General features: G+C 37.0%; 1 protein-coding gene across 2 annotated transcripts; it reads right to left on the reverse strand.

Annotated features, from left to right (window-relative positions):
• Positions 1-1,924: 1,924 nt before the first annotated feature.
• On the reverse strand, positions 1,925-11,826 carry LOC5577369 (probable isocitrate dehydrogenase [NAD] subunit alpha, mitochondrial). 2 transcript variants are annotated; one of them, XM_001656401.2, is made up of 5 exons: positions 11,677-11,819; positions 11,340-11,465; positions 10,939-11,103; positions 10,342-10,872; positions 1,925-2,789 (listed from the first exon to the last, which is right to left on the reverse strand). In XM_001656401.2, the coding sequence occupies exons 1-5, from the start codon at positions 11,701-11,703 to the stop codon at positions 2,448-2,450; spliced, it is 1,191 nt and encodes a 396-aa protein (XP_001656451.2). In that variant the 5' UTR covers positions 11,704-11,819; the 3' UTR covers positions 1,925-2,447. The 2 variants fall into 2 exon arrangements, with proteins under 2 accessions (XP_001656451.2, XP_001656452.2); XM_001656402.2 differs by lacking the exon at positions 11,340-11,465 and having other exon boundaries at positions 1,932-2,789; positions 11,677-11,826.
• Positions 11,827-22,891: the final 11,065 nt, after the last annotated feature.

The following is a 22,891-nucleotide window of genomic DNA, read 5'->3' on the forward strand; positions in this document are numbered from 1 at the left end:
CTAACTCGGCGGTCCCTTGGATCACATTTACACTGGTTTTGTGTTTTATAACTCGATACCTCCCTAACTCGATGGTCCGTTCAATATCGAGTTATGGAGAGTTGACTGTATTCTACCTTGTACCGTTTTGATTCATATTACGGGCACTAAAGGCATCAGTGAAGTATAACTCAACATAGAGCATACACAGTAAATCATTCTGTATGATTCCTCAGCGTTATCGAGCGTCGGAAACCCTTAACTTTCGAATGATGGGTAAAGAATACGGTTTCGCAAGTTGAATAATTTTAAATAAATCAAAATGTGGGGCATTTTCATGATTCTTATTCCGGACGCTTCCTCACTATTGCCTCATATTCCGGACACTTTGATTCGAAATCTGGACAGCTCATGAAAATCATTAATAGAAAAGTCAAATCATCAATAGAAGTTGTCGAACCACTAAAGAGACGTCTAAGGTACTTGGGCATTATACATTGGCCTACATTTTCATGGAAAAAGCTCATTAAAACGAGCCTCGGAAGTCAGAATTTTTGAACGGCAAAAATTGAAACATTTCGTGTGAAATGTTTCCCATACAAAGTAGAGTGTCAGGAATTTGAAGTTGTCCGTAATATCAATCGAAACGGTATTACAGATGCAAAATAATTTCCCTGATTATGGCCGAAATTCCCTGAGAATTCCAGGTTGAATAAAATTCCCAGATAATTCCAGGTTTTTTCAGGTAGCAGACACCCTGATTTGTGTACAAATATCGGAAAAACATTTTTGTAAAAAAGTTGGAATTCTTATGTTCATGAACAACTGAAGCAGAGAACTGTACTTGCCTTTACCAACTTGATAATCTTAAGTTCGGCTTCTTTGTCTAAACATGTTTTTTTTAAATAAATAAAGCACTAAAGAACACCTGAATAGCGCTGAAAGCGCAGAAGATGAGTACCATTTTGTCTCAAATTCCGAACACTCTGTTTTTGTATGGCGATTTAGTTGAATGTTTCGCTGAAATATGTCAAAAAATAATCAGGAAATGGCAGTCAATTGCAATTCAGTTTTAACGTCCTCAAATCTATTTTCTACCTCGGGAGTAGTGATGATTCTCTAGTTTGAGACCAGTAGAACCAGCTCAGATAAATTTGTTTGCGATGTTATTAATTTGAATAGGACTTATTTTTGAATCAAGGTGATCGGAATATGAGACAGAATGAACACAGTGTTCGGCATTTGAATCAAAATGTTGTTTAACACTTTTAAGTAAAAACAATACTAAACAAGTTTAAATAAACGTTTTTATCGGCACATCTAACACCTAACGGTTAGGCTTTGCAGAGAAATAGAAATTCTCACAAATCTCAGCTAATTTATGCCTGCCAGATGCATTTGAAGTCACTGTTGACTTTAAGTGTTCGGAATATGAGTCAAAACGGTATCGAACAATCGGGGGATCGACCATGAGCTATGAAAAAATACGGACGAGAACAGCTCACAAGATTGATCAGAGCAATGGTAGACGGTGTGCAAAACTGTGTGAAGGTTCCAAATATGACGTCCATCATTTTTCGGGATTTCTAGACCACCCTCCCCCATCCGTCACGCTTTTCCCAATACCTTATACATGCACACGTCGCACTCCCCCAAGTGATGGACGTCATTTTTGAATGACGTTTGAACTACGCAGGGGCTACGACAAGCTGATGGACTTTCGAGTATTTTGTTCAATCTTCGTTTGTTATGGCACAGAGCCCGGTGTAACAGCCGAGGAAGAATTTACAAAATAGCCATTCAATTTGTTTGCTTCACAGATGGTATAGACCTCGTCGGCCTTACATTTGAAAATGTGGCAGACCTGTACTGCCGCTAGTGACATGATTCTATCGTCTATTCTCGATAATGGCGTGTCATCACATTATGGCTATAAAACAGCAAGTAAGGTGTTCGCGTGGATTTGATTTATTATTCGATTAAGTAACATTTTTTCCTTAATAATTTGTAATAAATTAGTATCCTGTATCGCACAATTAACCATCATTCACAAAAATTAACCGCGGACAGTAGTTTTGCATTCAATGAATCGTCCATCTAAACTTTCCGGCAACGCACAACTATCATTTCTTTCTGTTTTGTGTTATTGTCTGAGGATAGCAAAGCACATACTGTAATTCGATATCGTTGCTACTATCTAGGTTTAGCGACGGTGGATTTATTGTTCAAAACGATTCAGTTGATAATACTGCGTGACGCTCGAAATTGAAGTTCTTTTGGAAACGAAATTGTGATTCGGTTTAGATTCGACTCATGGTGGGAGGAACAACTAGGTACTACAACTGAGTAATAAATAGTTTAATTTTTTTGGAAGGAAACTCGATACTGGATTGTTGAACGGGTAAAACTATGGTAAAATTTGACTGAAGCATATTCCCTTACGTTTGATGATGCGAGAGATACCACGTCTAATGGATCTTTTCACAGATGGCGTTGGTGTATTCTGAGCACTTGGCCTTGCCGCCCAGATCACCGGTCAGGAATTTGGCCTCCCTGATGGTTTCGAAGCATGCATTCTGAATCTTGTCCGCATGCTGGGTGAGTTCCATGTGCCTCAGCATCATCACAGCCGACAGGAGGAGGGCAGTTGGGTTAGCCAGATCCTTTCCGGCGATGTCGGGAGCGGTTCCGTGAACCGATTCGAACAGAGCACCGTTCAGACCCATGTTTCCGGACGGGGTCAAGCCCAGACCACCTACCAGACCGGCGCACATATCCGACATGATGTCACCGTACAGATTTGGCATGACCTGGAAAGGGAAAAGGGAAAATTGAAGCGATTTCAATAAGTTTTCAATACAAACAAACTAAACAAACTAATATTTCCAACAAATAAGTGTGATTTTCTAAGGTGTAATAAAGTTCATCAATATTGTTAGCGACGATCGAACGCTTTTTCAAGCTTCTAGACAAAATCTTCCAACTTTTTTGATTTACAGTCGACTCTCCACATTTCGATGTTCTATATCTCGATATCTTTCCCTATGTCGATGATTTTTAGGTCCCTTCATTCTGCATACAATTTTTCTCTCCACATCTCGATATCCTCCTTATCTCGATATCCCTGTATCTCGATGCGTTCCTGTTAATTTTTCGTTCCCAATTTTCTCTCTGTATCTCGATACAACCAATATCAAAGGTTACTAGACCCAATTTTTGAGATTCAAAACAAATTAGAAACGTACAATGACATCTGATTATTTATTATTTTCTTGGTAACGGAGTGTTTTTCAATCTAGTATTCATTAAAAAATGTTCTTTGTCTCGATCTCTCCCTATCTCGATGGTCCCTTCGATATCGAGATGTGGAGAGGCGACTGTAATCACATATTATTGCAGAAAGTTCACTAGTAATTTATTCAGCAGATCTGTCAGATATTGGCCCTGGTATTCGCCAAAATTTATTAAAATATTACGACTTCCCAGTTTTTTTTATATATTTTCCGTTGCAAATGACTACACAATATTCAGGAATCTCTATCTTAAATTTTCAAATCACACTTATTAGTCTTTATAATAATAAATATCCATTTCTTGCTGTTTCTGTTTGAAAAGCTAACCCAGCCTTAAATTTGAATACCGTTAAATCACGAAAATAGTGACTTTAGTGACCAATTTTCTGAAAAAAGCGACTTTAGTGACTTATTGTTGAAAATAGAGACTTTTTAGTGACCAGGTCGAAAAAAGTGACGAAGTCACTAAAAAGTGACTTGCTACCAGCCCTGCATGAACTATCGCTGCTTCCTGGATATATTATTGACCTGGTGAAACTTTAGTTGGACCTATGAAGAGATCTTCTTAGCAGAAATGGTATATGTGACAATATATCGCCACAAACATTTGATTGTTCTCCAATGAAGCTGGCTAATACGTTTGACATAAATCTAGAAGAGCATCTTACAAGGAATCCATTATAGATTTTGTCAAGAGTCTCGTCCGGAACTAAACAATAATCTGCCCAAGAATATCTAAAGGAACTTACCATTTATTCATCTACAAGATCTTGTCACGAATTCATTATAATCTCATAAGTATTCTTTAAAGAATAATTTAAAGAATTTGTTGTAAATCTACAGAAATTCCTACAAAATATTTTCAATGGCCTCATAAGTTATTTGACATAGAGCAAGGACAAGCCAAACTAGTAATCCAGACAAGGCTTCACCAAGAATAAGTATTTCTAGGAATCCACTACTCGCAATTCACAATAATTATGTCTCGGATTTCAATAAGAGCCTCCTCAAATCTCCTAAAAATGGTAAAGTAGAACACGATTTTGCCAACCTCATTGAATCTACTAAAAATTAAAAAAAAAAACAAGGATTTTTTTTATAGAATCCATTGAGAACCTACTAATTACCTCTCCAGTAATCTTTCAAGAAACGGGTCTAGTATCGCTTTGTTTCCCGTTAGGATTCCTGTAAAGGTCTCATTGAGAATTTGCCTTGAATCTTAATAAGATTTAAGTAAGTATTATTTTAGTATGCCAGGAATCCCAAGATACCCTTCTAGAAATTTTTCAAGGATCCTGATGATGTTCCATAAGATCATTTCCTAATTTATTCAATATTTAGCAGCTAGAAAACTACAGAGCATATCTCAAAAATGGTAAAAATTAAAGGAAAAATCTGTCAAATTTTTTTCCAGGAAATCAATCATTTGTTATAGGATTTAAACAAAAAAAATGTAGATATTGTTAATTATCTTTTTAACAGCTAATTAAAACATAATCGAGGTCCGAATTATTAGCTGTCAGGCATGGCAAAATTTTCCAATTTCACCCGATTGAAACTAAACGGTATTTTTGTGTTTGAAATGCAGATTTTCCCGGTGTGTTCCCCGATTTCCCGGGTATTTCCCATATTTTTCCCGGTCGTTGGAAGTGGGCATTAATACTACTGATGATGATCAGTTTGCAATTTCCCAACCAGAATGATCCGTATTCACTCTTACTATTAGCTAGCTAGACACATCTTTATCATATACGACGTAGGGAATATTACTCTGAGGAGAATGACTAGTAGATTCACTGAGTAGTGGCGACAATATTATTTTAATATGGTTTTTACATTGCCATAATAAAGAATACCTAACATTGGTATACAAAACCTAATTTCAGCTTCATTTTCGCAAAATTTACAAGTAGAAAGTAGGCGTTGTGAAGCATTGCATTTGCCACCGAAAAGAGAATCTTGTAGGAGACTGTAATACAAGCCTAAGGTAACTTTACTCTTATAACTCTTATATTTATTAATATTCACTATAATAATGACTATGGAAAGTAAGACGCTGAGATCGATCATTAGGGTACACTTGCTAGTTTCGAGCAATTGTTGAACAGACTCTTAAGGGATATATGAACGTAATGGCCAATACATACTTTCAACAACAAAAACGAAATGAACTAGAACTACTACTAAACAGCCCAATTTGGTTAAGACTTGAACTGCCCATAAATGCATAACAGTCCCACGTGACTTTTTGTCATTTTTTAGTTAATTACGGGAAACGTAATTAAATTGCTTGTACTTTCATTGTATTATAAGAAAATAATACGTTTGTTCTAGAAATGTTAAAAACAATATCGAAATTGGTCTGTTCCATGTTACTAATAAACGCATGTCAGTCTCGCGACTTGTGTGATAAGGACTTGCGACAAATTGTGTTGATAAGTAAGTCAAGTAAAGGAAAATATACTTATCCACAATTGTTGCCGTAACCCAGAGTGGTCAGAAAAAATCTACGACACACTTAAACGGAAGTATCGTTTGATTCAGCCAGATGAAATACAAAGCTATTGGATTTCCTTGGATCGTCTTCCTCGTACTTGTACCGACGCCGTCTTTGAACATCCACTCGTTCCCCTCGTTCCACGCACTGGCGTATATAGCTGGTTTGCTCTCGTGAATCCAATGCCTAGAGCAACGTGTTAAGACGAATACGGGTTTTCTTCGGTATTTTAAGCCCGTAGTTCATTATACACCCACAAGTGACGAGCTTTACTTGGTGCGATAATCGACGCTTCTTGGCGTTGTGTGTCGCTTTCATGTTGTTGTTCTCTTGCGTTTTTGGCAAATTCATCAACGGTTGTTTGACTTCCGTCTGAGTCCATTTCATCAGTCCCCGTCACATATATAGTGTCCCCCAAGGATTTTAAATAGCTTACCCCTGGGAGGGAGAAACCAATACAAAATTTCTGTACGTCATAGTGAGCCGGGATTCCGCTGTCACGAACTGTCACTGTGAGCCCAGATCTCAAACATTGGACTAACATGGAAAAAGCGCGTAACTGATTAAAACACATTTTCGCATTTCATCAAAAGTGATAAAAATCGAATGAAAATCAATTCATGCACACTATGCAAGTAATGTTACGTGAGCACCTTTCAATCGGATTGAATATAAAGCATTGAAAAACGCATCGTTTTACTTTTTCCAATAAAAATGAATATTTAGTGCATAGAAAACTGTGGCCCTTTTTCCATGTTTGTCAGGAAAAATCGAAAGTACACAACAAAAGAAAACTAGCGATTTTCCCCAAGCCTGCCTTGATTGTTGTTGGCAAGCTGGAGTTATCTTGCAGTTCAAACAAACATTGTTCTATATTTAGTGTGTAGTATCGGTGCCTCCCTCCCAGGCTTACCCAATGCTACGTCTTCGGTGGAAACTGAAATATGCCGTCGCCGCCAGCATTGCCGTTCTTATCGTCGAAGCCAGCGAACTTGTCTTCAGAGCCCGCGTCATTGTCCAACGGGACGCCATCGGCCCTACTCCTGCACTCATCCTCGGAACTATCAGAAGTACCATAACTTTTCAAATAATCGAGAGCATACATTTTCGCGACTTTGAATGCGGACACTAAACTGTCAAACAACCATAATACACATGTGAAGACCGATGCATCATAGTAAGCACTGATACTGTTATGCGTTTATTCTCGTACATTCAAAAGCAAATAAACGCATATCAGTCACGCGTACATTTTTCCGTATATTAACTAAATATTTGAGAAAATTAATAAACAAAATGTATGTAATACTGTAATCAATAGTTCATTGCACCATTTGAGTTCAAATTTGGGTGCGAAAACATCGCATTTTCAATATAATTTGAGTAAAGAAAGCATGCAGGTGTTCCCGACTTCTATCGCGTTTTTCTTGGGTGCGCTGTTTTGCTAGTGTGACTGGTATGCATTTATGGGCAGTGAAGACAACTGTCATCGAATAGTTGGAAAATTATTATTCGGCAAAACGAATATTCGGCCGAACATTCGGCCGAATAATGACGTAATATTCGGCCAAACAAAATCTAAATATTCGGCCAAATTACACCCGTATATTTGTCTAATTTCTCTAGAACTATATTTTTATTCCTGGATAAAGAAACTCGTTTTTGTTTGCTAATTTAGCAAAAAAAAGTAGGGAAAGCTTCTACGGTGAAAAATTGAACGGATTATGAATGAAAATGAAACCGATTGTAATCACAAAAATAGTAAATTCCAAAGATTTTTCGTATTTCTAAAGTGAAGGATCTGTATTCTATTGCTTGCACTTTTTAGCCATTTCATGTTTTGTTAAAGAATAACCCAATATACATTACAAGATTTCTCATCCGACTTTTGGGAGTGTTTCAAAGAAATTGGAACAAACAGACTTCAGACCATTGACTAGCAGACTAAAGGAAGAACTTGAGCAGGTGTCTCAACCCAAACAATATCGAAAGAATGGAAAGTGCTTATATATGTTAACGAATAAAATAAAAAGCATTGAGTCCATACGGATCGAACTAGTCTAGTGGTACCTTACAGCCCCAGAAAAATGATTATAAAGCTATCAGTACACTATGGCAAATATGTGGCATGGATTGATACAGAGTCAAACAAATGTTTGTCATCGCATAGATTTGGTTGGTGTTGAAACCGATGTTTGTCTGTTGGTTTATGCCTAGCGAAATATTTGCACATTTGGCAAAGCTTGTAATGTTAGCTTAAGGCTCATTTGCAAAGAATGTCTTGTGTATTGAGCAGCACCGTAGTCACCATAATGCCATACAGTCGAATTTCGTTCGTTGCACTATGTTTACTTGCACTTCGTTTCAATTGGGCTCCCGTTAGGTGGGCTATACTGCCCATAAATGCATGTCAGTCCCATGTTTGCTGGATTTCCTATTCACATGGGACAATTATGCGTTTATGGGCAGTATAGCCCATCTAAAACGAAGACAAGCGTCACTCTCTGACATAAAACGAATTTTGTCAATGTTGGTAGCTCTGATTTGTTTTTGTTTTAGATAAATTGACAGCTCAAAACTCAGCCCGATTAGTGAAAGTCTTTCACTAGGTGGGCTACAGCTTTAGTGCAACGAGCGAAAGTTGACTGTATATCGGAGAAATTCTCACATTTTTTAATATTTGGCGTCAAACTCCTTTCATAGAATGCATGAAACGAAAATTTTAATGTACCTATCAACATTTGAATAAATTGTTTGATTTTTTTTACTTTTTTTTAGTTAATTTTGTTACTAGCAGAATTCATTATTCGGCAGACCGAATATTCGGCAAAATCAAAATAATCGAGATATTCCAGATATTCGGCCCGAATATTCGGTACATCTCTAAGCATCACAAATTATTTTGAATCATATCGACTAGACAGTATTATTATTTCGACTAGAGTACACTACAACACTACCATTTCAAACAAATTCTGGTGGAGTTGCTTATTTTTACAATGCTTTCTTGTCTCAGAAGCAAGGGAATATGGGTATTTTTCAAAAACTATTACGTCACAATACTAATAAAAAACAGTGTTCATGTAGGCATAATAGCCTAGTCCGTCTGAGTATTGGTCCTGGTAGAGGGGAATCTTGGCAAAAGTCAGACCGAAGGTTCAGCCTTGACAAGTTAAGCTGTCAGGCAGCTCCAAGCTTCCTTCAATGCCATTGTGTCCCGGAATCCAATTGAACGCCTTCAACGCAACTTGGCTGTATTTTCTTTCAAGACAAATATCAGCGCATACTGTTCAATAGCTTCCCATCGCCACTGAAACGTTTGTCTCAGGAGCGTAGATTTTTTTAGCCAACTGTGAAGAATTTTATGCAGCCTTGGCGAACTCTCCGTCATTCCAATCCGTACGCGTCGTTTCGCATACAGTGTAGCGGATATCAGAGTTGTCCACAGTTTTCATCAGGTATTCATGCACACTCATCGCTGGCCCGCACTGGATATGTTGTGAAATATTCAAGTGTCCAACAAGATCACCAGATTTGAACTTATTTGATCTGTTAAGCCTTAGAAAACTCTCCTAAGCTTCTAAGGCAGCGTCCATTTTTTACCCCTCCCTTCGTAACGCTTTTCATATGAAAAGTTTTAAATTTTTGTACGAGTCGTAACGTTTGAGCCTACTCCCCCCTCCCCCTAGAGCGTTACGTAATTTGTGGATGCCGCCTAATTGTACAAATTCGTACAACGGTAGCAGATGAAGAATAGCATCTAATGCTTTTGACGGAGTGCTTCGCATCGCTCCCGCTATCATTATAGCGATAAATACAAGACGTTGTACTTTTGATAGTTTTGCTTGTGTTGTGACCCGTTTTGTTTTAGGCCACTACATTATTCTATTTTTCTATTCGATTCTCTTAGCAATATACCGACACCTCTGGTAACGAACCGTTCAAGGAGTCATCAAATCAAATTATCGAATTATGGAGAGGTGTTTTGATAATCAATCCTCAGAGATTGAGGTGTTTTGATAATCAATTTGATACCAAACCTACTCCGCGATTCTCAGAATGTGCACCACTGGTCAATCCAATCAAATGAAATAAACATAAAAATGAGCGCAGATGAAATTCGGTCTTCTGTTTCAAGGTGTCAAAAACGCATGACAGTGTGATGACAACGCAGATATGTTACGACCAGGTGATGCGTTATTATCAGTTTGCGGTGCATATTTCAGGAGGTGTTAAGTAGAAGTCGATAGAATGCTTATATTATGCAAATGTGCAATTCTTTAAATTGTGATTTGCTTGGTCAGACATAATATTCAAATTTTTCAATCCGCAAAAGTTCCAGAATAGAGTTTAGGATACGGTTTTTAATACCTAGGTACATCTTATCCCCTCAATCCAAATCTTGATATTAAGACTTTTAATTAATTTGATAAATCTCGATAGAAACTATATAGTTGTTGGGTAGATTTAATCGTTCAAGCATTCAATTATTGGCAGACAAAGTCGAATGAAATTCCGACACTGCCTTGTCACGAAGTCTAGGTATTTGCCTCATGACATAAAGCTACTTACCAAGACATCAAATTTGCTCGGGTCCTGAACCATGTTCAAACAGACGGTGTCCAGGTACTTCTCCTCGAACTTGATTTCCGGGTACTTTTTGGCCATCTCACGACAACACCGCAGGAACAACCCATCGGACATACGCATAATGTTGGCCTTGTGGACCACGGTGACCTTCTTGCGGTTGTTGTCTTTGGCGTACTTGAAGGCATACTCGGCCACTCGGTTCGAGGCCTCCTCGGTGATCAGCTTGATACTCTGGACGACGCCATCGACGATTTCGTGCTCGATTCCGGAGTACTCACCCTCGGTGTTTTCACGGATGGTGACCACATCCACATTGTCGTACAAGGTTTTGTAACCTTCCAAACTTCTGCAGGGGCGCACGTTGGCATACAGATTGAATTCCTTTCGGAGAGCCAAGTTGAGAGAGCGATGACCCTTTCCTACCGGAGTCATCAATGGTCCTTTCAGGCCAACCTTGTTGCGGTTTACCGAATCGATGGCACTTTGAGGAATGCCAAACTTTCCGTCCGGATTCTGGAAAACAAAAATTCTTGTCATTAATTCAATGGTCTAAAGATTACTATATTGACCAGCACTTACCCTGACAGGTGTGACATCGACAGCCTCCCATTCGATCGGAACATTGGCCGCGGTGAAAATCTTCTGAACGGCAGCGGAGATCTCTGGTCCAATTCCATCCCCAGGGATCAGCGTAACTTTCCTCACACCGGAAGCATAGCCACGTGCGCCGAACGGAGTGGAAGCCTTGAAAAAAAGAGATTTAGGTATTAGAGCCATCAATTACAAGAAAATTGATTTATCTACGGAGTTGATTTATGCTTTTCCATGGCCATTGCAATACGGTTACGTAACTTAAAATAGCTTGTTAATCGGAGGGAAAATCTTCCTTGCAAGTATATGTTGCCCTAATAGCAAGACTTAGTGGCCAAATTCAATTTAGAAACGTAATTTACATAAAATTAACCAAAATATTTATTTACTTGGACAATTGGCTCGTTTTTATTTGGCTTTTCACGGGAGGAAGGCGAGGTTATGTAAATTTTGACCCAATTGTCCTTCACTTTTTGCGACAAACTTTTGAGAAAATTTTCAGGATCTCGTCCAAACTAGAACAGAAAAAACGAACAAAACTGGAAGAAATATATCTGGGAACCGGAACTTTTTAGGGTCGAAGCAAAATCGCTTTCAAACTGAGCTCTGTCTGGAACTCAGCCCAAGTGCTTTTCGTTAGGAACAAAGTCAAAACACCAATCACATAACAGAACCAAAATCCAAACTATTAAGTAATCCACTTGGTAGAACACTTAAAATTCTTACAATTCTCTTAATTAAACGTGCTGCCATTGCTTGCACAGATTTTCTTCACCAATAAAAAGCAAAAACCGCGACTGGAGTGGACAAAATTTTCTCGTTTCGGCCCGGAGTTCTGACAGCGAAGGACTGAAGAAAAGATGCAAAAATCGATTTGACATCAGTGGTGAAAAAAATAAAGAAACGTCAAATCTGCACAGGCGTGTTTCGCTTCCTTGGAGGGTTCGTTCCAAAATTACATTGCAAACCGAGGGAGACAAATCAAGATGTCGATTTCAAAAGGTCGAAAGTGACATTTTTGACTATCTCTTCATGATTTTTCTCAAATGAAATTCAATTCCTACGCTCAAGCAAATGGACTATCATGTGCATATGCATGGCCAATCTGAGATTGTTTGTAATGCATTCTGCCATTCTGTGATTCTCTGTGAAATTGAGAAATCGCCTAATATGTATCGATGGTATAGTTCATATTACGAAACGGCAACACTGATGATATTGCTGTTACTTTTACACGTTACGACACCGCATACTGTCAAAATTTCATTCATAAAATAAGCGATCAGCTGTTCTAAAACGCCTCGTAAAATGGACTATTGCTGTGTGCGTTTGAAATGCAAATATCTCATTCACAAATTTCATAACGCTAGAGAGGGAGCGTGGGTGTCCTTGCAGAAAAATAACAATACAAAAAGCCACACAAGAGGGTGGGAGGGTGTCCAAAATGACCATTTTAAGCGATATGAAATATATGAACAAGCCCTATACTGCCCATATTCGCATAGACGACGTAAGCGCCAATATGAGCAAAATGCATTTTTTCATTGCACTGCTTGAACATGCTGTTGGAATTGTAGGGAAATTGTATACTATGCTGTGCTTAGTGGAAATGTATGAATAGGGTACTAAAGCCCTGCCCCAATGTTAGTGCCAAACGCTTAAGTTTAGGACAAAAACGCATGTTTACTCAATTTTATAATGTTTTTCGTTTGTCTAAGCCCAAAAAACATTGTTTCATGTTTTCAATAGATATTGTCACACCCGTTGGCTTAAACTCAAATTTTGGGTGTATTTTGTTTTCCGTGTCTCCTCCAAAATGTCAGATAGGAACAACCCCAGTGTTAAAACTAAAAGCCATGTGGTGTTTTTGTCGACTAAGCGAACGTCAAACATGATCAAAAGTGTCAATGTTCATTTATGGACCCAATTTTTAGATTAAAATTTAAACATGCTCTTTCGTGTTATTAAATAAAAACAAGATTTCATTAAACATTTTAGGACCCAATTAAATCTAAATCCAAATCCAATCCAAATCCAAATCCAAATGCAATCCAAATCCAAATCCAATCCAAAACCAATCAAAATCCAATTCAAATCCAAATGCAATCCAAATCCAAATCCAAATCCAAACCCAAATCCAAATCCAAATCCAAATCCAAATCCAAATCCAAATCCAAATCCAAATCCAAATCCAAATCCAAATCCAAATCCAAAACCAAATCCAAATCCAAATCATCCAAATCCAACTCTCTTTCCGACCATGAAGAACTCTCTCTCTATAAACAACATTTAACATTGGTCGGAAAACTCTCTTTCCGGCAATTGGGATTCATTTTGGAAAACTCTCTTTCTAGAATCCGGCTCGGAAAACCCTCTTTCCGACCATGGAGAACTCTCTCTTCATAAACAACATTTGATATTGCTCGGAAAACTCTCTTTCCGGCAATTTGGATTCATTTTGGAAAACTCTCATTGTTGAATAGAGTACCGATCTGTCAAAAAATGGGGGAATTTAAAAACTCAAAAAGAGTAAAAAAAACACCCGTTGTTGAAAACTCTTTATGGGATGGTACACAAATTATGTCACGCTAAATTTCAACTTTTTCGACCCCTCCCCCCCCTTTGTCACACTTTTTGTATGAGTCCTCCGAAAATTTTGTAAGGCTTGTCACGCTTGGCTCAACCCCCTCCCCCCCCTTGGAGCGTGACGTCATTTGTGCATGACCCCTATGAACCCATAAATGGGTGAAAACCCTGGTGAAAAAACAGTTATAAATAGTTTACTTCATTTCGGGCAATTCATAAGTCGTTTTGAACAAACCACTAGATCTCTATGTTTGATAATTGAGTGATGCTCGTAGAACATTAATAATAAACGGTAAGTGATACTAGCATAGGTGTAAATGAAATCTAATTTAGATTATTTGAAATTATTTCCAGATTCCGAGAAACTCTTGGTTGCTTTGAGCCCAGCTCCGGAAGATGCAATGGCTGATTTCAACAATCTATTGAGTTTTCTTTTTTGTTAAGTGCATTGTTTATGTATTCGTCAATAAATTATATGAAAAGAGAAGTTTTATTGTTACCAAAACCAAACGAGAAAAATGAACCATTTTCCTCCATTCATATTTCCTAAAAAGGGTTTTTATTTTCACCCATTTTCCGGTGCGGTGGCGTTTAGTATAATAGGAAAATAATTCCAATCTATTGACATAAACCGCTTTCACTCTTTAAAGAGTAAACCGTGTTTACTACACGCAAACAAATTTTGTTGTATAATCTACTGAATCCATGGTAGAATTAAGAACCGCACCAACGATTTTCAACCGACTACAAAAATCTGTTAAGTTTACTATAATCTGGTAACAATCACTGAGCAGTGCAGTAAATGTGGCCATTTCCATAGTAGCCTCGACTACATAGCATTGTATTTCAATCCGTGACACTCACCTTATAACACAGTGTGGTCAAAAGTAGGGTAACGGTCGTATTTTGGACCCCCTAAGGAAGTGATTTTAGTTGTTTGTCCCAATTAATCAAAGAACATGCCAAAATGTAGAGAAAAACTTCCTCTATGATATTGTCGCGCGCCCACCAAATCGGAACGCGCGTGTGGGACACGCGACGTTTGACTCGTTCCCGACATATCTGTCATTATGACATGTGTGGCGCTGCATTCTTACGATGTTTATGAACACAACGCACTATTCAAATATTAGTCGCGACACTTGGTGATTGAGAAGAAATATATTAAAAAAAAAAATGTTTGTCCTTATTTCTGTCGGATCCATAATATAAAAATGCCCATACGGTCATGAAGGATCCAAAAAGCGTCGAAAATATGAGAATTGTGAAGCACTGTTTTTATTTTGGACACACCAATACATTTTGAACCCTCAAAGTATATATTTTGGACCCCCGGCATTTTTTGTCGTTTGTCGATAAAGTCCACGATACTGGTTGTATAATATGCTTGCCCATAGTCTAATCCAGTGGCGCGGGAAGTGGGTAGGACAGATAGGACATGTCCTACGCACAAAAACGCCTTAGTAGGACAGCCAAAGGGTTATCCTATCCATGATTCAACAAACAAAAAATAAAATAATGCTTTAGAAATTTTCATATTGATTTTATTAAGAATACTTTCAGGGCCCCTACAAGGATGTCTCCTGAAATTCTTCTAGATATTTCTCTACCTATTCTCCCACAAATTATTCCAGCGATTTTCCAAAGAAAGCTTAGAAGAATTTGCTCCAGGAAATCCTTGAGGACTCCAAAGCTATTTCTTTCATTTTTCCTAAATTTTCTAGAATGTCATCCAGATATTTTTTACTAATCATTCAACCAAATTTACCAGTAGTTACTCTAGGAGATGTTCCAATGATTTCTACAGTATATTTTGCGAGAAGGTTTATTCAAAAGTGTTTGAAAATATAGCCTAAGGATTTTTTTCAAAAAGCCCTGCGAGAATATTTCCGCCTGTTCATGTCGATTACTTCAGAAATTCATCTCATCCTCACAGATTTCCGAAATTCCTTGATGGGTCTTTTGAAAAAATCTATTTTTTTCTTCTAGGAATTTTCCAGCATTTCATCCAAATACTCATGCCATTTTACCAAAAAATTTAAAAAAAATCCATGCAGTTTTCAAAAGATTATTCAAATTTTTTCGCCAGTTTGCACTACAGCAATTTTTCCCAATAATTCCTCCGATAATTCCTGATCAAATTTTTATGAAGATTTTGTCCAACATTTTTCGACAAAAATCTAGAAAAAAAAAACCTGTGAAATACTTGTTAAGAAAAACTTACACAAGTCTTATCAAAGGTTATTCAAGTATTTTCCTCAGAAATACCTCTCGGATTTATTTTCCAGAAAAAAAAATCCTAGGCATTTCCATGGAAACATTCCTTCAAGAAATCTTTAAAAATGTAAAACCTACTTGAGAAAATCTGAAAGAATCACTGGAGGAATTTTTGTAGAAATCTTTGACGGAATCTCTGGAGCAATTGATGAGGGTATATGAACCCTAGTATACAATATCGAAGAAAATCCCTACAAATTTCTGGAAAGTAATTTATTGAATTTTAGAAGATGTTTTGATCGGGAATTTCGGAGCATGTCTCAAGGAAATCGATGAATGAATCGCCGGATAAAGTTTTGAAGAGTTAGGATTTCTTGTAAAATGTCTCAAATGTTGAAACTCAGATGCTTTATGAAACAATCTTTGGAGAAATTCCATTTCTGTAGTACTCCTTGGGAAAATTGCCATTCTTGAGGTTTACTTGAAGTATCCTGTTATTGAAGAAATTCCATAGGAAAATTCGTGGAGAAATTCCTTGGGAAATAATCATTAAATGAACTCTGTTAAACATTTCAGGAGTATTATCTGATCATATGGGCAAATACATGAATATGTTTCTGATGAATGTCCGTCCAAGCGAAAATCATGAAAAAAAACACATACAGTAATACTTGTCGTAATGTCACGAGGAATTCTCGCAAAAAGTATTTGATCTTAGAGTTATGTATGTTCTGATGCTATTTACGGTCTCTTTTTAATTCCTTTTAGGTTTCTTTATTCTAGCAAGAGGTCTATAATTTCCTATTTTAAGGCACTCAGTCGCTACCAGCCCTGTAAAGCATGAAAATCTGTTGAGCGGAAAAATCAACTGAAAATGTCGCTAGAACGTATGGAAACAGTACAATTTTCCCAGTCAACTCAAAACCGAGCAAAAAGTCACTTACACTCATTTGCGTTTGAGCCTCTTCGAATATCTTCTTCTTCTTTCTGGCGTTACGTCCCCCCTGGGACAGAGCCTGCTTCTCAGCTTAGTGTTCTTATGAGCACTTCCACAGTTATTAACTGAGAACTTTGCCAATGACCATTTTTGCATGTGTATATCGTGTGGCAGGTACGAAGATATTCTATGGCCTGGGAAGTCGAGAAAATTTCCTTTACGAAAAGATCCTCGACCGGTGAGATTCGAACCCACGACCCTCAGCTTGGTCTTGCTGAATAGCTGCGCGTTTACCGCTACGGCTATCTGGGCCCCACAATATTCGAATATAGTGAACTTCAATTTCAAGCGTTAACATTTTTCTTACCTTCACTGTGCACAAAATATTTGCCAACGTTTGTCCCACCCATGGTTTCGAACGTGGACGCGCCTCTGGTCTAATCAATCGATTGACAATGAAAAACCGAAGAAATTCCACGCTTTTAGTTCAGATATTTGAAAAAAGTTTTTGTTTACATTTGAAAAATTTCTGACGGTTTCAATTTCTGTGTGTAACGTGTTGTAACGGTTGCATGGATGAACCGATTAAATTAAATTGATTTCAGATAAAATAAACGAATTTTATATGTACAAACGGTTGATGCAAGTGCGGAATAGTCCCATCTTTCCAAATGGCATGCGAATTGAGTTGGTCTTTTGATTTTAACTGTGAAATTTGCAGGAAAATGGCCCGGGGGGTCCAAAATATATTGGTTACCCTATTATTTTCATAATATGTTATTCTGAGATTACCAATTGAAGTATTCGGAGAAAACCATTCACATTTTGCTGTAGATCGATAAATATGCGTATACGATTTTAAAAGTATAAGACTTTTTAGTAAAACTACCATAAACAGTAAAATTTGTACTTAAGACTATGGTTTAAACGCACAATTTAGCTCTCGTTTATTCAAATATAGTTTCTTTAGTAATCCAAATTGTTTTGAACACGCTTTTTACTTTTCTCTTTTGCTGGGAGTGAAAGGATGGTGTATCAACAAATTTGGCCATAAATGGGTGAATCATTAAAGGTACCTAATGTCAGAGAATGGTGGAATATAATTGATTTTTAAAAGCTATACCTTTACTAGAATAGTAAAGTATACATTAGGATTTTTGTTTTGCGAAAAATAATGTTAAACTTTGACGAACAGCTTTTCTTAGGAGTTTTTGGTAAAACTATTTAGCTCTTCAACCAAAAGCATTTTCTAACATCTTTTCATAGCATTGTAGAATAACAGGTGAACGATGCACAGAATACCGATTACGATTTTATCAATAAATAAAAAAGATGTAGCATAAAAAAAGTGTCCACTTTATAAAATGAACAGTCCATGTAATGATAACTGAATACAATAATTTTGCAATCAGTCAACTTACCGTCATATTCATCATCGCTTCTGGTGAAAACTTCTCTTGAGAGCAAATCCTTCCGGAAGCGATTTCGGAGGAAAGTTGAATAGCCGACGATATGGGAGCGCCCATTATCCTGGAACCTTTCTCACATTTCTGGTTTTCTGCCTTGATTTTAGCTTGGAACCCATTTAACAGATGTACAGCCACGATGACCACTCGAGTACACGGTGCTAACTTGAGGAAATTTTTAGAATTATTGAAAAAGCTAGGAGATTTCTAAGAAAACGCGGAGAGATCCAGCGCGATGGCGTGGATAACTTACGATCAACGAACAAGTTTGATTTCACAAGTCGCAAGAGTAGCAAGAGACCCGGTAAAATATAAGTCGTGGAAATGCATGACATAGTATGAAATAGAATAGCTGAATGCTTATTTCATAATATTCAGAATGCATAAAGGACATTGGCGTAAATAGGGAGGGGCCCCGAATCATGAGCTTGGCCCCCTGAAAAAAAATAAAAAAAAACTGGTGTTTAGTATCAAACATACCCTTATTTTGAACGCGTTAAATGCATTTTGAATGCAAATTAATGGATGGCAATAGCAATATGTAGTTGTAAAACGTTACATAGGGTGACCAAAGTAATTTGGACAGACCGTTACGCGTATATAATTTGGCCATTTACGGTAAAATCAAATGGAAGTGGCCAAATTATATACGCGTAACGCTCTATCCAAATTACATAAAACACCCTACTGCCATATGTAGTATAATGGATAAGGCATGTCAAATGAGTTGAATGGAAAATAATATATCTGGACAAAATTATTCAGTTGCTTTTCCAGTGTGTTCTTTCTTCGAGAGCCGACCGTGGGGGACCTTGAGAGTGTAGAGACGAACGAAACACGAAGCTGTTCATCGCTACTCGGCAGGCAAGTCATTTTTTTATATATTTTTTCACATATTTTATATTTAAATTTATGAGCCAAATTTGTACCTGAGACGTCGGGAATAGATATGAACTGCTGGAAAGCAGACGACAATGAAGCAGTTGCATTCAAATGTGACAGAAAAACTGTGAGCATTGAATTCCCTTTATGTATAGGTAGTAAGATAGTGGCGGATTCGTACAAAAAAACCATATCGAATCGAGTAAAGTCGTAGATGTCGCAACAATTTTCTTTATTGTTATATTGAAACCAATTTTCTGAAGTCTTTAGATTGATAAGTTAATATGACCATAATATGACCTTTTTTATTACTTTTTATTAATTTTTATTACGCAACTTCTTTTGGCATCTTACTTAGGTTATATGGACATTAAATTATTTTTTTTTACAATTATTTATTTGGCTTTGTTAACGAGATTTTTAACCCTGGGCTGGTTCATATATAGGAAGTCGTCACTTTTACTTTTTAAGTCATAAGTGACTTTCTCGGGGATGGGATTCGATTAGGCGTGTGTTCCAACCGCTACACCAGGTCCGCCCCCACATGAATTCTGTTCAGAGATCTTTTATCGTTTTAAATATATCTGCATTCATGTAAAATTTCTGTAATTAGAAGACGTTGCAGTACTTGTAAGAAAAATAGAGAAAACTTGCTTCTAGATTGATGACGAGATGTACTGCTTTGTGTTAAATATGTTTTTCATTGCAAGTTTGAACAAATCTAGAAAGACTAACTACAAACGATTTTGCGATTTTGTTCAAACTGTTGTTTGTAACGTTTACAACTACATATTGCTATTGCCATCCATTAATTTGCATTCAAAATGCATTTAACGCGTTCAAAATAAGGGTATGTTTGATACTAAACACCAGTTTTTTTTTCATTTTTTTTCAGGGGGGCCAAGCTCATGATTCGGGGGGGTCAGACCCCCCCTGGCCCCTCCCTATTTACGCTAATGCTCTTGGCTCAGATTTCTTATTTTACCAAGTCCAATGAAAGAGCCGTTTGTTAGGCGACCTTTACTTACATCGATGTTAAACACCTGTATAAAATCTGATTGTTTTTCAAGAATGAGCTTATGTATTGTACAGTAAATATGTATTTCTAAGTCGTACGTTTGTATTTTGAAAACGGCCGGATTTCTTTTTCGATTTTAAGTAGCCCAAAACTGAACAATAGAGTAAAGTGGGGCAAAGGTTCGAATGGGACAAGAGTATCTTTTTAAAATTTCTAGCTCAATTCGAACCAAAGCTTAAAAATGTCATGGTGATTCGAATGTTATTCAAGTAAGCGACTTTCTCTACAAATATCATTCGATTGATATTTGGAAAAGTTATGACTATTTGTTGTTTTTTGACGTAAAAATTGTAATTTTTTGTCAAACTTTCATTGCATGGAAACAAATAAGGATAACATATTCTTCGATTTTTTATTCAAGGGCGTTTCACAGCCTATTATAAGGATGCTCTAATAATAATACACCTAGTTATTACATATATGCTTGGAATCAATTTTTGACCCATAGTGGAGCAAAAGTTTGACCCACATATAAACTCGCAGAGAAATTTACAAATTACCCCAAATCCGCTTATTATTTTCAAGTTTAGCGAAATTTGCCTGATTGTGTGAAAAAAGTCATCACCATATCAAATTTTCAAATGGTTATCGGGTTGGGTTTTGGTTTTGATTTTTGCATTTTCAAGTGCTATTTTTGGGTAAATTACAATTGACTTGACACTGGTTTGGGCAACTTTTTGATGAAAAATTAGTGTGTAGTTATCTCTAAACATAAATTTATGGCTGGTATAAGGTATTTCTGTCATAAAAGTGTCGATATTTAATGTTTTGGCCAGCGAACTTTTGCTCCACACTAGATTTGAACTCTTGCCCCTCCGATAGGGCAATTGTTCGTTCAAGACAATCAATTTTGAAACTGTTATAACTTAAAATGGGCAAATATTTTGATACAAGTTTGTTCAGCAAAATGATAGCAAATATGTTGAAGGTTCACTGTGTGGTATTTATTTCTTTTCAACTGCTATCGTATTTATGAAAATTTTGATTATACTACTAAGGTTGAATTTTTGCCCTACTTTACTCTAATGGGATATTATTAAATCCTAGAGCAACATACTTTACATATTGTTTTTTGCAAACAACTGTTGTCGTGTGAATATACTTTATTCTAATCAGTTCACAAATATTATCGAAACAAGCACAGTAAAATTATCAAAATCCTTTCTACTTTTATTTCTCATGAGAAGGAGCCGTGGCCCCCTCAAGTCTGATGGCTATTTACGCCCATGATAAAGGAGGATTATATTACAAATATAATAATTACAACGCTAATTAGTATTTTCGTATTTAACCGTCCAGTTTCCTAATGGCTAGTAATTTACGTTTTTCATTGTTTTCCATACGTTTTGACAGTTCTCGACTACCATTCTTCCATGCGCTTGTGTTTGAAGTTTAAGAAATTTGAGAATCCAGCGTAGCGCGATCAGTGAGTTGAATACATACATCAGTGTCGACAATTTATCTCGACAGTAATTACTGATAAAAAACTGATTATTTTCTAGAAATTGTATATCAATCAGCATCTTCGAAGAGTCTGCCGATTCATTGCAAGCACCGCCCAGACAATCAAAATGTACGTGTAGCGAAATCATCTGGAGGCTTTGTATGTGCAAAATTTCACTCATAAGATGTCGCGAAAAGGCCTTCTACGTAAAAAAGTGGAGGCGATATACATGCATATATTATTTGATGAATAATAGCATCCAATGCGACAGCATAAATTTTCTACCGAACTAACCTATGTTCTTATGCGATTTAGCTTATGATAACAAATGTTGATTTGACAGCGGATTGATTCGACTTACTGTGTACGAGTGTACGGGACAAAACAAAATGTATAGGTAATAGGGTCCTAAAACACTGTCCCAATTTTAGTGACAAATGCTTAAGTTTAGGCTAAAAACACATGTCTACTCAATTTTGTAATGTTTTCCGTTGGTTTAAGTCCAAAAAACATGTTTTTATGTTTCTTTAGATTTTGTCACACCCCTTGGCTTAAACTCAAGTTTTAGGTATATATTGTTTTCGGTGTCCCTTCCGAAATGTCAGATAGGCCTATTCACATGACGTATCAAATCAGCTGATAGGGAAGCACTTTGACAGTTCTTCTATGAAAATGACAGGCCCGTGTTAGCACCGGTCCTCCACCGATGTAAACAAATGCATAGACGGATCTGTCACATGAAAAGGCCTATAGACCTAACAACCTCAGTGTTGAAACTAAAAGCCCTGTGGTGTTTTTGTCGACTAAGCGAACGTCAAACATGAGAAGTGCGGTTTGATACACGGTCGGGTTAAGACGCGTTTTTTTGAGCTCCGGTAGATTCAATAATTGGCAAAAAATATAAAGTGGAAATAATTTGAAAATGAATAGTTCAGTGGGCTGATTAGTTTGCTGTAGTGGTTCTATCATAATTCCGCCTAACTTGTATAACTGCGAACATCAGAAGACTATCCTGATCTGCATAGAAGAAAAACCGCTGCAAAGAATTAGTGACCATGAGCAGATCCAACGTATGAAAAAAATAAGAGTCTGTGATTATTGAAAGCATATATTACATTATGTGATGTTGCAGAAAATGTTTAGAATATTGTGTATAAATTAGCTTGGATAAGAAAGAAGGCTTTTTTTTAAGGCACTCCGTGCTCGTGGCCACTACTGTGCCGGAATCAGTTTATCTGTATCTTCCTTACCGATACAGTTCTATTTTTAGCTAATCTATATTTACATCTGCTTTCACTCTCTTCTGCTCTTTTGCTCTCACACCGAGCAGG

Source organism: Aedes aegypti, chromosome 3 (assembly GCF_002204515.2).
Source record: "Aedes aegypti strain LVP_AGWG chromosome 3, AaegL5.0 Primary Assembly, whole genome shotgun sequence".
Taxonomy (NCBI): Eukaryota; Metazoa; Arthropoda; class Insecta; order Diptera; family Culicidae; genus Aedes; species Aedes aegypti.